General features: G+C 45.8%; 1 protein-coding gene across 1 annotated transcript in view; it reads left to right on the top strand.

Moving 5' to 3' along the window:
- LOC143930610 (rap1 GTPase-activating protein 1-like) overlaps nt 1-18,819 on the top strand; it is a 166,869-nt gene that overhangs the window by 104,488 nt on the left and 43,562 nt on the right. Inside the window, exons 12-14 of the mRNA XM_077455106.1 lie at nt 493-622; nt 10,633-10,788; nt 16,340-16,411. Coding sequence (XP_077311232.1) covers nt 493-622; nt 10,633-10,788; nt 16,340-16,411 — 358 coding nt within the window. The remainder of the gene's footprint in view (nt 1-492; nt 623-10,632; nt 10,789-16,339; nt 16,412-18,819) is intronic.

Here is an 18,819-nt window from a genome sequence, read left to right as displayed (position 1 = left end):
CGGAATGACGTCACCTACCATCTGGGACTCTGCGCCGACATGCCGAGACCTGGCATAGACACTCCGTCTGAGCACACCCGCGTCCCCCGGGGCGGACAGCCACCAGCGGACTCCTACTCCTGGGAGCCAGCGAAGGCACCGGAGCAACACCCCTCTCATGCGGGAGGGAGCTGGGCTGGTCTGATACAGAAAAAACAAAGGTACTCCTTGTAGAGAGCGCAGCCTCACTGGTTCCCCAGTAGTGCTTCCACCATGGCGGAGGAAACACTAAAACTGATGGCATGGTGGAAGCAGCTGATTTTAAATGGGGCGTTGTCACGCAGTGTTTCCTGTTCAGAGGTGGAGCTATGCTCTCTCCAAGGTGCTGTCCTGAAAGGCAAAGGGAGAAAAGAAAACAAGACTATCGCTTTAAGTATCTAAACTCTCCAGCATGAACCAAAAATGTATCACCTCTGTGTGCACTGACCTTTTAATCGTCTTCATCTGGTGCAGGTTCCGTGGGGGTCTGGACGTGTCCCAAGGTCAGACGGGAACAGAGTCTGTGTACACCATGTTCCGGGGTCATGAGATCATGTTCCACGTGTCAACAAAACTTCCGTACACCCCCGGGGACACGCAGCAGGTCAGTGTAGTTTGTAACATTGTTTCTTTGTTTTTTGAATGCCACATAATACAGTGAGCATTGTCCCTTAGTAGTGTTGTAGGTAAAGGTCTAGCAGAAGCCACTACAAGGCCAATGGCTGGTTTCACAAGAAGCAAGAAGGCCAATTTTTGTAGGTCCACTAGGACAGGGAACCATTAGGAAATTAATATTTTTTGCCAAAATAATCTAGCTACATTAGCTGCAGATTTGTAAAGCCTGGGCTGGTTATTATTTTGCTTCAGGGAATAGCAGAGATTAACCACTTCAATACTGGGTGCTTTCATCCATCCTTCTTTCCCAAGCCAATTTTCAGCTTTCAGTGCTCTTGCACTTTCAATAAGAATTGCGCGGCCATGCAACACTGTACCCAAATGAAATTTTTATAATTTTGTTCACACAAATAGAGCTTTATTTTTTGGGATATAAGTGGAAATAAAAGCGCAAATTTAAAAATAAAACTATTTTCTACTTTCTGTTTTAAAGGAAATCCAATAAAATTTAATTTTGACATAAATTTAAGCCAAAATGTATTCTGCTACATGTCTTTGGTAAAAAAAATCCCGTTAAGTGTATAATGATTAGTTTGAGTGATCACGGACATATGTGCGAAAGATGATCATGTACATATGTGCGCAGATGATCATGGACATATGTGTGCAGATGAACATTGGGACATATGATTTAACTGTTACATATGTGGGACAGATGTTTTTACTGTGTGGGAACGTATGGGGGGACATGTGTGGGGACAGTGTTTTGGGGACACTATGTAGGGGACATTGTGTGTTTACAATGTGTGGGGACACTGGGCCGGTGATCAGTGTGTAAAAAGCTGTAAAAAACATCTCATACTCACTGATCACCGACTGGCTGCAGCGATCACCTCTCCTTTCCTCACTGACAACTTCCGTGTGAGGAGAGGAGAGCCGATCGCCTAGCAACCAGCTCTCTGTTTACATTACATGACGGCTGTGATTGGACACAGTCATGTGATCAGGAGGGCCAATCACAGAGCCCTCCTGCCGATCGGAGATGCGCCGTGTCCGGGTGACACAAGCGCATTGGGATCTCACTGCTGCAAGGGCACGCATGCGCGTGATCCTTCTTCTGAGGAACGTTCCTGAACATCAACTCAGAAGGAGGAAACTCCCACCCGGCCGTATATGTGCAGTGGCCAGGTGGGAAGTGGTTAAAGAGGAACTGCAGTCTGCTCACATAATTTGTAATAAAAACATCTTCACCATTCCGAAGCTTCCTTCCAACCACTTTACATGTTATTTTATATATAATGTGATTCTGTGCTTGCCAAATATGCTGCAGAAATCTCCCTATACTAAGTCTGGCTGCAGCCATTTTAACTGTGGGCAACTGACACTGCTGCCTGTTCACTTCCTGGATTTACACAGACTCACAGAGGTACACCTCCAGCTCTGCAACCCTGCAGCTTTCATTGGTCCTCTTATGAGGTATCCCCTCTCCCTTCCTGGCAAACTCTCACGGGAGTGAGAGAGAGCTGTGCATGATGTCATAAGCCTAGGCTAATGACAAAACAAGAAACAGTAAGTGGGCTGTATAAGGTATTTACTGGCAGAAAAAAAAATGTTTTACTATCCAAAGTTAAAACAACAAGGGCAGAAGATTTAATAGATAATTTAATAGATAATGTTGTAAAGCACTGTGTAAACTGTCGGCGCTTTATAAATCCTGTATAATAATAATGATAGATGGAAAGTTGAAAAAATTACTGAAGAGCCGCTTTAACAACACAAATTATTTTTTGTTAAGTCCAGGTTTTTGAGTCACGGAATGGAATTTGCCACTGGAGCGCTACCCCCGCATTAGCCACTAGATTTTGGGTCTCTATATTCCTGCATGGCCAGGCAACACACAATTTTGACTCTAATTCAGAGACAAGGAAACAATCCAAGAAATTGTTTTTGTTGTTTTATTGGGGAAAACAACTTGGATAGGGTATGGCATTTATGGGATGCCCAATTTGACTTGATGAGCAATGATGAGGACACCTGTCAGACTCGGGCTGCAGAAACCATTGCTCTGAGAACTCTGTATTTTCAAGTTATCTAAAAGGGCTGGTGACAAATTTATTTTTGGCTTCCTTCTCATGAATAATGTATACCTATGGGGGAGCCAGACTGTCTAAGGTGGCCATTGTCTGTGATAATGGGAGTAGCCCCTATCTGATTGTTTTCTGTATAAATTCAGTGTGTTTCTCTAATAAAGGGAGTCCCGGAGAAAAGAAGGAAAATGAGTGCAGGAACACCATGACAGGGTGGATAATAGGACAGCTGGGTAAGGGTGAAAAATTGGTAGGGCATTTAGGTCTCTTTAAGGCAGGGGGTTGTGGCTGGGGCTGGGAGGGGTCCCGGGATGTTGTATGGCGAGGGCCCAGTCGGTTGCTGTACCAAGAAGAAGCTTCCCACCTGCCCTCTCTATGGTTTTGGTTTTCCAGTGCGGCTGTCATGGCAGCCTGGCAATGGTCGGTCTTTAGAGGAGGAAGAAAAATTCTGTATTATAGAATGGTCGGGACCCATCAGTGGTATGGGGTTCTCGGGTTAACGAGGGGTTTAACTCGGAATAGGTAAATGGAGGTCACTGCGGATGAAGAGGATTGTCTCTGAGCCAATTGGGTTGCGGCTGGAGGCCTAAGTTTGTCGCAGTGACCAGGTTGTTTGTTGTTGCCCTCAAAGACCAACAAGCGTTATTTTCAAAATTTTTGTCTGATTGTTATTTTAAGTATGTTATTTATGGAAGTTATGTATTTTTGTTAAATAAAAGGCTGCAATGGCCATTTTCCTCCGAAAAACCTTGTCACGTCTTTTATCGTATAGTTGGAGGGTTGTAGAAAATGGTCTAGCAGGTTTGGGCAAGGCTGGAGGTTATCTATCCTACACATGTATTTTTTCTTCTTGTTTGCCTAGTTCTTTGGAATAACTATAGCTTTATTTACTGGCATCATGTTTCAGAGCTTGGGAAGCAGCTTCTTGACGGAGATATCCAGCCAGAGTGTTCATAGTCCATCACAACAACTTCCTTCTCCATGTAATCCAGAAAATGAATATATACTTGACTATTTTCCCTCCGGAACAGCAACAGTTTCTGTGAACTTGACAAGGAAATCCCCCCTTTAGCAAAGTTCTCACTTTCAAGAGCTCTATGTTCCCTTTCTTGGCTGCTTAGAGAGATGTCCCAGGACAAGGGATTGAGCCACAGCTCGCTAGCATAGTTCCATAAAAACTTGCTCGATATTACATCAGGCAACTTTGACCCTTCAGCCCTGGGGATGTAGAAGCACTCTCACTGTCCCTGGCAATCGTGTTACTCAGAAAAGACAACTTTTCAGGCTTCCTGCTGTACAGGTCCTTCTCTGCAAGCCAGGATGTCTCCCAACTAAAGCCATGGGATAGTAGGGATACCTTAGTACTTCTTCCTCTCTCCGCTCTCAGCTTGGAGGCAGAGGCCCCCTCAACCCAGGATCCCCTCCCAGGCAACATCACAGAACTTCCTCTTTCAGCTCCCAGCCTGAAGGCAGAGCCCCCCTAAACCTGGGGTCCCCTCCCAGTCCGCACAACACAACTTTCTCAATCCATCTACCACCCGCCTCCCCTGCTGGCCAGGCTCCACCATATTAAATAGCTGATTCAGCCAACGGCCCTGGCAGGTTGGCCAAGCTCCTAGAACCAGGGGTAAGGTACCAGAGATCTGCCCTGTAGAACCCTCCAGCCTAACCTAGAGTAATCCAACCCAATTAGAAACTCACACAACTACCATGAGTCACAAATTTACCTAGACTAGCCTAGCCCTAGAGGGTGCTACACCACCTTGCAGCAGCTGGAAAAAGTAGAGAAAAGAAGGGTACAAAGAATCATGTTGGTCAGCTCTCTGCTCACTGGACAGACATGATAGTGAATTACTTAAAGTAAAGGGGATTAGAACCCCTGTCAGATTTGTATTGCTGTCTGTGCCCCTGTCAGGGAGATTTACCCTCTATAAAATTATCATTGAAAGTAAAAGTAAAAGAAAATTCAAAATGTTGGGTTGTCCCTAGAAAAGTAATAGAGGGTGAAATCTTCCAACGGGGATACTAATTCTGGTGACCTGGGGATCCCCATGGAATTTCCTTAATTTGCAGATATTTCCCAAGTGTTCTTCCAGGACAGCCCTTGAGAGATGGAGCTCCTCCCATCGACACAGGAAACACATTGCCACAGTTCAAAAGGCGGTCCCTCAGGTCCCTGGTCAGTCATTTGTGTTTCCTCTGTCGGAGGAACATGTTGCCAGGAACCTGAAGACCCCTCTCAGGGGCTGCCTGAGAACCTGTTAGCCATAAGGGACCGGGTCCTGTTTTTTGGCTGCAGTATTGGGTCCATACCTTCCTTGGTGGCTCGGGTACCGTCCAGCTGATTCGGAGCAGACCCGTTACCCTCCTCCTTCCAGTGCCGAGGTGGCCAGGGGCAGAATGGGGCGGTTTCCCCCAGGAGCGGTGAGTGGAACCTTCCATCTTTGTTCCTTGTTGCGGTGGGGTCGGAGACGCCGAGCGTCACTTCCGGCGGAACCGCGTCATCACTGCGTGCCGAGACTTCCGGTTCCGGGTCTCTAAGGGTACAAGGAGGAGAGGGAGAGCCAGCGCTGTGCCTGTGAAGCCCGACCAGCGTCCAGCTATACCGGATTAGCGGCGGGATTCGGAGCGTCAGAGGGGGACCATGGAGGCTATTCCCCAGGATACTCCGGCGGAGACAGGCACCAGCCAAACCCAGGTAGGCTGCTGGGCATGCTATTACTCTGGTGGAGTGGTGGTGTTTGTAGGCTGGGCCCTGTAGTGCCCCACGGTGGCGGTTTACTCACAGTGAGGTTGTTTGTTAGTGGTGATTCTAAGAGGGACATGGTGCTGACGCTAAGAAATCCTTTGTCTTCTTATTTTCAGGCTAAAGAGATGCCAAGGGAAGACAAGACAGGCCGCAAAAAGTGCCCTAATTGTGGGAATAGGTTGTCCTCTGGCTCTAACAAAGCCCTATGCAAGCAATGCATTGCAAGCTTGCTTAAATCTGAGGCAGATTCCCCTTTAGCAAAGTTTTTGGGCTCCTTTAAAGAGGAAATGGCGTCGACCTTTAAGTCCCTCCGGGAGTTAATCATTGACGTGGGATCAGCTGCAGCTGCCTCCACGAGTAAAACAACTATAATCTCATCCTCACCATGCCTTACAACACCCAGCTCAGGGGAGCCCCGTATGGTCAGGGAGCCTAGCCCCACGTTGATTAGCCCCGAATCCTCTGACACTGACTCGGGTCAGGAAGAGGATCAAGCAGCATCTAAAGCCTCAAAATATAGATTATCTCTCGAGGAAGTAGATGAGCTAATGGGGGCTATCTATGATACGCTGGAAATTGAGGAGGAAGAAACTCAGTTATCCAGACATGATCAAATGTATGAGGCTCTGGGGAAAAAGAAAGCAAGGGTTTTTCCTATACATAAGGTGCTTTCTGACCTTGTCCTTAAGGAGTGGTCTGAACCAGACAAAAAGGTTTTCTTTCCTAAATCCCTTAAGAGAAGGTTCCCTTTTGATGAGAGCCCAGAGGCGGTCTGGAATAAAAATCCTAAACTAGACGCCCCTCTGTCCAAAATCTCAAAGCAGGCTGATCTGGCCTTTGAGGATATGGGCCACCTGAAAGATCCCATGGACAGGAGAACAGACATTGTCTTAAAGAGGGCCTGGGATGCCTCTATGGCAGGCCTAAAACCAGCTCTAGCCACTTCCTGTGTAGCTAGAAACCTGGAGTTCTGGTTATCGCAACTACAAGAACACTTAAAGGCAGGCACTCCTAGGGGGGAGCTTTTGAAATCCTTCCCTATGCTTTTTAAGGCCACCAGTTTCATCTCTGACGCCTCCACGGACTCCGTAAAATTTACGGCTAAATCTGCAGCACTTTCAGTGGCAGCAAGGAGGTCAGTATGGATGAAAACCTGGGGGGGAGACACGGCGTCTAAAACCCGCCTGTGCAGCGTCCCTTTTACAGGAGACTTAGTCTTCGGGCCTGAATTAGACTCCGCCTTAGAAAGGACGGCGGACAAAAAGAAAACCTTTCCCGCAAAAAAGAAAAATTTTCAAAGAAAATTTTTTCGTCCCTTTAAGGAACCCTCTAAACCAGAGAAGAGTTCAACCCCCAAAAAACATTGGTCGGGACATAAAGGGAAAGGAAAAGGGGGCATACTGTTTAGCCGCCCCAATCAGGATCCCAAACCCCAGTGACGTCAGGGTTCCTGTGGGAGGAAGATTGAGCAAATTTCTTCCACAATGGGAAGAGACAACCTCGAACGAGTTTGTCTTAAATATAATAAAAAGGGGTCATACGCTGGAATTTCACAGCAACCCTCCTTCCAAGTTTCTGGTGACAAAGCTTCCAAGTCACTCAGAAAAGGCCAGGGCCTTACCTTTACTAATAGGGGAAATGGTAGATCAAGAAGTATTGACACCAGTCCCTATTCAGGAACAAGGGGACGGTTTTTACTCGCACATTTTTGTGGTAAGAAAACCGTCAGGGAGATTCAGACTAATTATGAACCTCCGTCCACTGAATCGCTCCATCCGTTACAAGAGATTTCGGATGGAGTCCATTTATTCCATAAAGAATCTCCTGCAGAAAGAGACATTTATGGCAACCCTGGACCTAAGGGATGCTTATCTGCACATTCCAATAAGGGAGGAATGCCAGAAATTCCTTCGGATGGCAGTGCAGATAGACACAAAGGTTTACCACTTTCAGTGCAGAGCACTTCCCTTCGGTCTATCATCCTCTCCGAGAATCTTTACCAAGGTTCTCGGAGAGGCTTTAGTTCCTCTGAGGCTTCAATCAGTCTCAATTATCCCCTACCTAGACGATCTGCTCCTAACAGCCCACTCAGAGAGTCGTCTTTCTCAGGACCTGGAATTGACTCAACTCAGCCTGAGTCGATTAGGGTGGATTGTCAGTCAGGAGAAATCCAAGACAACCCCAACACAGGAGATCCTGTATCTGGGGTACTGGATCAAGTCTGTAGATCAGAAAATTATACTGCCGGAAGAAAAGATTTTGAATCTGTGGCAGAGAATATCTTTTTTCAATGCAGCCCCAAGTGTACGGTGAGGGAAGTAATGTCGGTCTTAGGTCTTATGACGGCAGCCATTCCAGCCGTACAATGGGCCAGGTTCCATCAAAGAGAACTTCAGGGTTTTCTGTTAGAACAATTAAAAGGCAGAGATCTGGAGGAGGAGGTATCGATCCCCTCAAGGGTAAAACGCTCCCTCTGGTGGTGGAAGGACAGGGAGAACCTAAACAAAGGGGTTCATTGGGTCCTTCCTATCACTTCAACACTAACAACGGATGCGAGCAGTTGGGGCTGGGGAGCCCACCTAGGCTCAAGCTGGGTCCAGGACAAGTGGACCCCGGAGGAGAAATGTTTTTCTTCCAATTGGAAAGAACTAACAGCAATCCTGAGAGCTGTTCTAGCTTTTCACCCCGCAATACAGGGTCACCATCTACAAGTCCGTTCAGACAATACGACGGCTGTAGCATACATAAACAAACAAGGAGGAACCAGAAGTCCTCGTTTGATGTTGGTAGCCAGACGCATTCTCCAGTGGGCAGAAGCCAATCTGGAATCCATTTCTGCAGTTCACCTGAAAGGGGAGCTGAACAACAAGGCGGACTTCTTGAGTCGACAGAGGATTTGGAACCAAGAATGGTCCTTACACCCAGAGGCATTCAATCTCATAACAGCTCACTGGGGAGAACCAGAGGTAGACCTTTTTGCGAGCAAGAAAAATGCAAAGGTTCCCAATTTTTTCTCGCTAAACCCAGGAGATCAACCCCTGGCGGTAGATGCCTTGCAAACTCCATGGACTTTCAGTCTGGCGTATGCATTTCCCCCTCTTCATCTCATTCCGAGGGTTCTAGCAAGATTCCTCAAGGAGAAAACCTGTTTGATTCTAGTAGCACCTTTTTGGCCCAGGAGACCGTGGTTCACAACGTTGCTACAATTGACAGATTGTCCGCCTCTAAGACTTCCCTACAGACAGGACCTCCTGTCGCAGGGACCTCTTTACCATCCGCAGGTCGCCACACTGAAGCTTTCAGCGTGGTTACTGAGGAGGAAATCTTAAGGAGTAAGGGCCTGTCAGATGAGGTAATTGCGACCTTACTACAGAGTCGCAAACCAGTCACGAGGGCTATTTACAAAAAAGTCTGGAAAAAATTTAATAGCTGGCTGAATAGCCGTGACATAAATACGGCTAATATTCTACAGTTTTTACAGGAAGGTGTAAACAAGGGTTTAACCCTAAGTACTATTAAGGTACAGATAGCTGCCTTAAGTGTATACCTAGATGAACGCTTACAGGAAAATCCTTTTGTCGCTAGATTCTGTAAGGCAGTCGCTAGACGTAAGCCAGTCAGAATCACAAAAGTCCCATCCTGGGATTTAGCAGTTGTGCTAAAAGATTTCTTGGGGTCACCCTTTGAGCCTATCTCAGAGGCCTCCCTAAGGCTTATTACCTTTAAGACAGTTCTCCTGGTGGCAATCACTTCAGCCCGTAGGGTCAGTGAAATCCAAGCACTTTCCATCAGGGAACCATTCCTACAGATCCTTGAAGACAGAGTCATACTAAAGACAGACCCTGGGTTCTTACCAAAGGTAGCATCTAGCTTCCATAGGTCCCAAGATATTGTCCTCCCTTCATTTTGTCAAAATGCAGCAAATGAGAAAGAGGAACGTTTTCATTTATTGGATGTGAGGAGGTGTATTCTAGAATATCTTAAAATAACAAATCCATTCAGAATCTCAGACTCCCTTTTTGTCCTTTTTTCCGGACAGCGTAGGGGACAGAAAGCTTCAAAAGTAACCATAGCTAGATGGATTAGGCTAGCTATAGCAGAGGGGTATAAGGCCTTGAATAGAGATCCTCCTGAGGGTGTTAAAGCTCACTCCACAAGAGCGTTGTCTGCATCCTGGGCAGAAAGAGCTGGTGCCACCCCGGAGCAGGTATGTAAAGCAGCCACATGGTCAAGCTTTTCCACCTTTACAAGGCATTACCGACTGGACTTAATGTCTAGTCAGGATCAGGCCTTTGGGAGGAAAGTCCTCCAGGCCGTGGTCCCCCCCTAATCTGGTAAGTACTTGGGGATCCTCTCAAGGGCTGTCCTGGAAGAACACTTGGGAAAACTGGAGTTAGTACTTACCGGTAACTCCTTTTCCGGTGGTCTTCCAGGACAGCACGATCCCACCCTTTATTTGATTGTAGTGATGTACTAATGGTATTACCTGTTATGGTTTATATGTTTTTCAGTTCCATCCTTCGGTTCTCGGTGAATGACTGACCAGGGACCTGAGGGACCGCCTTTTGAACTGTGGCAATGTGTTTCCTGTGTCGATGGGAGGAGCTCCATCTCTCAAGGGCTGTCCTGGAAGACCACCGGAAAAGGAGTTACCGGTAAGTACTAACTCCAGTTTTCCTCTCACTTCCTGTTTGACTGTGGGACATGAAGTGAAGGGAAATCTGCCCAATGGGACACAGATGGCAACAAAAAATCTGACAAGGGTCATAACCCTCCTTTTCTCTATCCAAAATGAAAAAAAATAAAAATAAACTTTCCCTATAGTTCTACTTTAAAGTATATCTAAAGCCAAAATGAGTGTTCCTATTTCAGACAGAGTAGTGAATGGTTAAAGCCCTGTCATTTATTTTTATTATGATCTCCGATCTATTGGAGAGATTTCTGCCCTACAGACAAAACAGGAAGTGAGTGAAATCTTTCCAAAGCTAGGAATGTACCCTCTTGCCTGGCATTTTGCACTTGTTTTAAATGTAACATTGCCACCAGCAGGTGGCCCCACATGTGAACAGCTTTTGTCTTGGTAACACCTCAGAATTGTGGGCATGGAAGGGTCAGAAAAAGATTATTAGATTCTGCTCCTCTCAATTACAAATTTCCTTCCAGTTGCAGAGAAAACGTCATATTGGGAATGATATCGTCTCACTGGTGTACCAGGATGATGGCGCGGTCTTCTCATCGGATATGATAACGTCCCATTTCCTCCATTGCTTTATTGTCGTTCAGTCCTGCAGAAGTCACAGCGGTAATACTCTGTACAAGGTGAGCCCTTTTTCTGTAACTTTAAGAGGATGAAGCCATCTACAGAGCCTTTTTTCTGAACGTTTAAGTATAATTTGCAATTTTGTAAATAAATAAAAAATATTAACAAATAGCATGGGTAAGTGGGCACTGCAATGTTTGATATGCAAGGCTGCTGTTTGAAATAATGGGGCCCTATACAGCCTACCTAACAGACCCCCCACCCTGAAAATAGCAACAAAAAAAAAATGTTGCTAAAAATACACTAAAATCATTATTAGCAGATACAAACACAACATAACTTACAAAATTGCTGCAAAATCTAAAATATTAAACTGTATTGAGTACAGGAGCAGCATTCTCACCAACCGGGGATGGTGAAGAATGGGGAAAACTTCAGTGGGAATCAAGTCAGGGACCCAGCCAGCAGAGGTGACGCTTGCAGAGCAGCCTTGTGTGTAAAGCCAGGGACAGAGCAGGCCAGTGGGCTGAAGCTTGAGAGGTATCTGGAGTGCCAAATTAGGGACCCAGCAGAGAACTACAAGGAGCGATTGTAGTGAAAGTGAAAGAACTGTTACGCTTTGTGTTAGGAACGGTTAAAGACTGTTGCCATAGGAGACAGCATTCCTGCACATGCAAATGTGGCATCTTGCTGGATGTCTTTCCCTGCATGGCTGTCCTACTGAAGTCTCAGAGTCTGCCAATTAATCTTGCAACTACCTAAGGGTATCCTGACCCTAGCCCTCTCTCCCCCAAAAAGTTTGTTAAGAGAAATAAACTTTCTTTTGCATTCAAGAAGTGTCTGGCGTCTAATAACTTGAACTACTCTGCACCCACCATGCCTCACAACCCATTAGACATGTGCATTCGTTTTCGTCCGAATGCATTTTCGTCCGAATTTCAGCTATTTTCGTTTTCGTTTTGACAAACGATAACGAAAGCACAAAATCCGAAAAACGAAAGATCCGACATAAATAAATGCTTTATTTTCGTTTTCATTGTTACAACAGTTCGATATAGAATAGGAGATTCGACATGACTCTGACAACAATCTGTGTCTATAGAACCTGTGTTCGAATGTGCCTAACCTTACCTCTATTAGTCCAAGATTATATAGAGAAAATATTCGACAGAGAAAAAAGATTTGACAGAGAGAAAAGATTCTGCAAGATACTGTCCTAAAAAGTGTTTGGGGACCCGGGTCCTGCCCCAGGGGACATGGATCAATGCAAAAAAAAGTTTTAAAAACGGCCGTTTTTTCGGGAGCAGTGATTTTAATAATGATTAAAGTGAAACAATAAAAGTGTAATATTCCTTTAAATTTCGTAGGGGGGGGTTGTCTATAGTATGCCTGTGAAGGGGCGCATGTTTCCCGTGCTTAGAATTGTCCCTGCACAAAGTGTCATTTATGCAGGAAAAAAAGTCCTTTAAAATCACTCGCAGCTATTATGAATTGTCGGCTCCCGTAATACAGAGAACACTCATTGAAAGTCATTGATAAAAAAATAAATAAAAAAATAAATAAAAAAAAGCGTGGGGGTCCCCCAAATTCAATTACCAGGCCCTTCAGGTCTGGTATGGATATTAAGGGGAACCCTGCCTCAAATTTAAGAAAAAATTTGACGTGGGGTTCCCCCTAAATATCCATAACCAGACCCTTCAGGTCTGGTATGGATATTAAGGGGAACCCCGCGTCAAATTTAAAAAAAAATTGACGTGGGGTTCCCCCTAAAAATCCATACCAGACCCTTTATCCGAGCACACAACCTGGCAGGCCGCAGGAAAAGAGGGGGGACGAGAGAGCGGCCCCCCCTCCCTCCTGAACCGTACCAGGCCACATGCCCTCAACATTGGGAGGATGCTTTGGGGGTCTGTGACCCCTCAAAGCACCTTGTCCCCATGTTGATGAGGACAAGGGCCTCATCACCACAACCCTGGCCGGTGGTTGTGGAGGTCTGCGGGCGGGGGGCTTATCAGAATCTGGAAGCCCCCTTTAACAAGGGGACCCCCAGATCCCGGCCCCCCCCTGTTTGAAATGGTAAGGGGGTACCCTACCATTTCACAAAGAAAGTGTAAAAAATGGTTAAATAAAACAAACACACTTTTGAAAAATTCCTTTATTAAAAAAAAAAAAAAAAAAGATTCCAGCGGCGGTAATCCACTCTTGCTATCCAGCGACGGACGGTCATCTCTCCAGCGCAGCGAATCCATCCTTCTTCTGTCTTCGTGTAGGAGACACTGCAGGCATTCCGGCGGCTGACGTTTCTTATATACGGAGGGCGGGGCCACCCGTCACCTGACCCCGCCCCCCTCTGACGCAAGGGGAAACCCGGGGTTCCCTGTGACGTATGGGTGACCCCGCACCCCTCTGATGTAACACAGGCAGGTTTCCGTTACATCAGAGGGGGGCGGGGTCACCTATACGTCACGGGGAACCCCGGGTTTCCCCTTGCGTCAGAGGGGGGCGGGGTCAGGTGACGGGTGGCCCCGCCCTCCGTATATAAGAAACGTCAGCCGCCGGAATCCTTGCAGTGTCTCCTCCACGGAGACAGAAGAAGGATGGATCGCTGCGCTGGATGAGATGAGACATCGCTGGAGAGATGATCGTCCGTCGCTGGATAGCAAGAGTGGATTACCGCCGCTGGAATCTTTTTTTTATTTTTTTATTTTTAATAAAGGAATTTTTCAAAAGTGTGTTTGTTTTATTTAACCATTTTTTACACTTTCTTTGTGAAATGGTAGGGGTACTTTTGTACCCCCTTACCATTTCAAACAGGGGGGGGGCCGGGATCTGGGGGCCCCCTTGTTAAAGGGGGCTTCCAGATTCTGATAAGCCCCCCGCCCGCAGACCTCCACAACCACCGGCCAGGGTTGTGGGGATGAGGCCCTTGTCCTCATCAACATGGGGACAAGGTGCTTTGAGGGGTCACAGACCCCCAAAGCATCCTCCCAATGTTGAGGGCATGTGGCCTGGTACGGTTCAGAAGGGAGGGGGGGCCGCTCTCTCGTCCCCCCCTCTTTTCCTGCGGCCTGCCAGGTTGCGTGCTCGGATAAAGGGTCTGGTATGGATTTTTAGGGGGAACCCCACGTCAATTTTTTTTTAAATTTGACGCGGGGTTCCCCTTAATATCCATACCAGACCTGAAGGGTCTGGTTATGGATATTTAGGGGGAACCCCACGTCAAATTTTTTCTTAAATTTGAGGCAGGGTTCCCCTTAATATCCATACCAGACCGGAAGGGCCTGGTAATTGAATTTGGGGGACTCCCACGCTTTTTTTTATTTATTTATTTATTTTTTTATCAATGACTTTCAATGAGTGTTCTCTGTATTACGGGAGCCGACAATTCATTATAGCTGCGAGTGATTTTAAAGGACTTTTTTTCCTGCATAAATGACACTTTGTGCAGGGACAGTTCTAAGCACGGGAAACATGCGCCCCTTCACAGGCATACTATAGACAACCCCCCCCCCCCCCCCCTACGAAATTTAAAGGAATATTACACTTTTATTGTTTCACTTTAATCATTATTAAAATCACTGCTCCCGAAAAAACGGCCGTTTTTAAAACTTTTTTTTGCATTGATCCATGTCCCCTGGGGCAGGACCCGGGTCCCCAAACACTTTTTAGGACAGTAACTTGCAAATTAGCCTTTAAAATGAGCACTTTAGATTTTGAACGTTGGAGTCCCATAGACTTTAATAGGGTTCTAAAGTATGCTATATACTAGCTCCGTCGAATCTTCTTTATACATTCGACAGACACCATAAGCCTTCAAAGACAGATTCGACCGTGATTCATGTGGATTTTCGGACGAATGCAATTTTTGAACGAAAAACGAAATAAATAAAAACGAATTTCGGGAGTAACTAAATAAATTAAGTTTTCAGACGAAAACGAAATTCCGAAACGAAATATTTTACTCTGCACATGTCTACAACCCATTACATACAGAAGGATGTCAGCTATACCTGGCGCTGGAGGTTCTCATTAGAGCAAAGGAGGCCTGGGACCTTGCTACATTGACAATCCAGGACTTTTATTGCCTATACATTTTACACTATTTTAATGCTTTGCCAATTCCCCTTGTCCTTCCAATGTGTGTCTTTGGTCATACTTTGCTCCATCTCCCCCTCTTGTTTGCAGTGAACTGAAGGCTACCAGCCTGTGGAGTGGAGTGGGAAGCCCAACTACATAAAGAACACTAATGCTTGCCATAGATTGATTGACTTGGGTAGAATCAACCTTGCCCATACATGGGTCGAATCTCAGCCGGTCCCTGCTGAACTGGCCAAGATTTGATCCATGTATGGGCAGGCTGATTTTACCCAAGTCGATCCATCAATCCACTTGGGTACAACCAGCATGTCAGATTACCAGCATGCAATTATTGCCAGCGGCTATAGCCCCTAGCAATAATCATTTTTTTCTCCCAGCTGCGGTTTCTCCTCCCAGCCGGGAGAACACAATAGTTCAGCAGGAGGGATTCCCCCATCAACATTGACTGTTTTGATGGGGGAATCAAGTGATTTTCATTCCTGCAACCCCTGATTGTAGGAAAGAAAATCACATCATCTATGGCCTGCCTAAGCCACTGGTGGAATATAAAAGGCAGCTACAGGAACGGAATGTGACTGATCAGATGTGATTGTATCAGGGAGGTAGAGAAAGGGGGAGAGAGCAGATAAGAATATATAGACTGGGCAGTTTGAACATGGAGATCGGCAGTGAAGCAAGAAGGAACTGAATGTGGGTTAGTGGCTGCAAATGTGCTTATCAGCAGCCCCCCCCCCCCCTCCCCCTTGAGCTCATGGGGCCTGGGCCCTGTACAAGGATGGCTGATGGTTCCACCCGTATCAGCGGCTATGGGGACATGTTACAATGAAATTTTTTTTATAAATACTGTTCTGCACAGCAGGGAGAGGGTCTTTAAATGTGATTTAAATGGCAACTTGAAAAATACCCACAGGATAGATTGGAGAATCTCAGAGGTGTGGAAATAACTAGGCCGCTCCCTCCAGTGGTAGCTAGCAGTATTGCAGGCTGTGACAAATTGTATCACAGCTGGCTTTACCTTCCCAAAGGTTCTCTCCTCGTTCCTTCTCCACCAAACAAGGGCTGGACCTACAGTGTCCTATGTAGAGAAAAGTGGTATATGATATCTGCTCTTCACTAAAAATAAGTCTGCCAGTCTCTGAATTCAACTTCTGGGGACATAGGGGGTAGAGGTTACTGCTCTGACTCATTCACTTGTGTGTGTTAACCTTAGCTTCAGCCATTGATCTCTATGAACCTCATAGGAATACATAGGAAAAGAAGCTGAACATTCCACCTACTGGTCATCTTTTAAATAAAAAAGAATCCGATGCTATATTTTATATTTACTTGACATATACTGCATGTCAGGCAATTATAAAGTATATATATGTGAAATATAAAATATATATACTTGGAATAGGAAAGGAAACATTCTTTAAACCATTTTGGATGACTTTTCTCTTTATAACTCATTTTTATCAGAACATTTTTAGTTTACAGAAATCTCCTAAATAATATATATTGTCTTCCCAGGTCTCGGTTACAGCTCGGGATGATGTGCCAGGATTTGGGCCAGCTCTGTCAAATCCTGCCGTGTTTCAAAAGGTAATCAAGATGCCAATCTTCCCTCTTACGGGGAAGGATACCTATATATTTACACAAGACATATTGATGATTTGCTGAACAAATTTAGATCATTCCCAAATACTATATATTTGAGATCCATGTCTTCTCTTACATGGCTTCTTCTCTTATATTTGTAGACCCCCCCCCCCCCCCCCAACAACCAACACCACCAGTATGATATTCTTTGGAAGGTTATTCATCTTGTTTTCTGGCTTGAGCACTGCATTCTGAACAGCAGTGGATTGTGGTAACTGCTGTCTAGCTCAGTGGTTCTGAACAGCCACTCCACAGGCTGGTACCAGGTCATAACCGCCCTCTTGCCAGGCCATGGCTTCTCTCCTCCATGAATTCTGTGTTCAAACACCAGCCAGTTAGGATCCTGAGAGCATTCCAGAGCCAAACCACTTAGAACCCTTAAAGGGAGCACACCCAGCACTGTGGCAGAGTGGAGATAGTGTTCGCAGGATACACCTAGATTCTTCCCCATCACTCGCACAGCTCAGTAGCCATTCTAAAGGTGTGTGCTCTGGTAACAAAGGAAAACCTGACAATCTAGATGGCGTGTCACTAATAGCAATGAGTGCCAAGAGAACAGGAACCCAAAGAGCTCTCCTTCTTCCCAATCCTCCTCCTCTTACAGGCAGCACATTGCTGCCTCATGTGCCTTATGCTTGGGCATATTAGGTGACATATTGACTGTGCTTCCACATACAGGTTCATACAGGGAAGAAAAGACATCAGAAGCTATGGTCAGATACTGGCAGCTCACTGCTGGACCTTCTGAGAATCAGGAATGGTTTTAACCAAACCATTAGGTGCTCATTACTAAAAAAAACAATGTGTGTATTAGGGGATGTTAAAATGTTCTCATACTCCCAAGCTGGTTTCTGTCCAATGATCAGTACCAGCACTAACACCAGTGATTTTCTGAAGTATTTTCCCTGGGGCACACTATTCCATCAACACCATTTATTTGAGGGGTTATTCTCCCCTTGGAGCCACTATTGCACTGACATCAATGATTTGAAGGAGTGTTTTTTTCCTGGGGGGGGGGGTCAATATCTCAATGACACCAATAATTTGGGCAGTTGTTCTTCACTGGTAACCAAACCCTACTGACACTGATGACTTGAAGGGGACTTTTTCCTGGTGGTCACTATCCCACTGAGACCATTGATTTGGGGAATTATTCTTCACTTGTGACTACTTCTCCACTGACATCAATAATTAGAAGTACCGTATTTTTCGGACTATAAGGCGCACTTAAAAGCCTAAATTTTCTCACAAAATCGACCGTGCGCCTTATAATGCGGTGCGCCTTATATATGACCTGTTGACATCGCTGGAGTTCTTTGGTTAATGCACCCGGAATGATGGCAAGCACCGAATTAGTTTTCTTCACTTGGGCTTTAACAGTATCTGTCAGATGGGCGTGCATGGAGTCACAGATCAATAGGGATGGAGATTCGTGGAAAAAGCCACCGGGTCTCTTACCGTAAACCAACGTACCGTAAACCTCTCTCAGGTTGTTCTACTGCGTGACTGATAGCGATGAGTTTGAAATCCGCTTCGTAAGCATGTCTCTTAACAGGAGCCATTTTTGGGGCAGCGGGTATACCGTAGAAAATTAACGAATGAATGCGCACACCTCCTGACTAAGATGGCCGTAATGCCCAATCCAAGCAGTGCAGCTTCGTGGGATTACCAAAGCTAGGAAGCTGAACTGCTTGGATTGGGCATTACGGCCATCTTAGTCAGGAGGTGTGCGCATTCATTCGTTAATTTTCTACGGTATACCCGCTGCCCCAAAAATGGCTCCTGTTAAGAGACATGCTTATGATGCGGATTTCAAACTGAAGGCTATCAGTCATGCAGTAGAGCATGGAAATAGAGTAGCTGCAAGAGAATTCAACATTAATGAATCAATGGTAAGGAAGTGGAGGAAGCAAGAAGATGCCCTGCGCCAGGTAAAGAAGACCAAACTGAGTTTCCGAGGAAACAAAGCAAGATGGCCACAGTTGGAGGACAAAATTGAACAGTGGGTTATTGAACAGAGAACCGCAGTTAGAAGTGTCTCTACTGTCTCTATTCGACTCAAAGCAACAGCGATCGCACGCGACATGGAGATCAACGACTTTCGAGGAGGTCCCTCTTGGTGCTTCCATTTCATGAAAAGGCGGAATCTCTCTATCCGCACAAGAACCACTATGTCACAGCAACTGCCAAAGGATTACGAAGAAAAGCTGGCCATTTTCCGTACCTACTGCAAGAACAAGATCAATGAACAGAAGATCCGGCCAGAGCACATCACCAACATGGACGAGGTCCCCCTTACCTTTGATATCCCTGTAAACCGTACTGTCGAGAGAACAGGGACCAGTACGGTA

Source organism: Lithobates pipiens, unplaced genomic scaffold (assembly GCF_037356315.1).
Source record: "Lithobates pipiens isolate NorthernLeopardFrog02 unplaced genomic scaffold, aLitPip1_a1.2 Scaffold_25, whole genome shotgun sequence".
Classification (NCBI taxonomy): domain Eukaryota; kingdom Metazoa; phylum Chordata; class Amphibia; order Anura; family Ranidae; genus Lithobates; species Lithobates pipiens.
The sequence above is the reverse complement of the archived record's forward strand: the minus strand, read 5'-3'. Positions and strand labels throughout refer to the sequence as shown.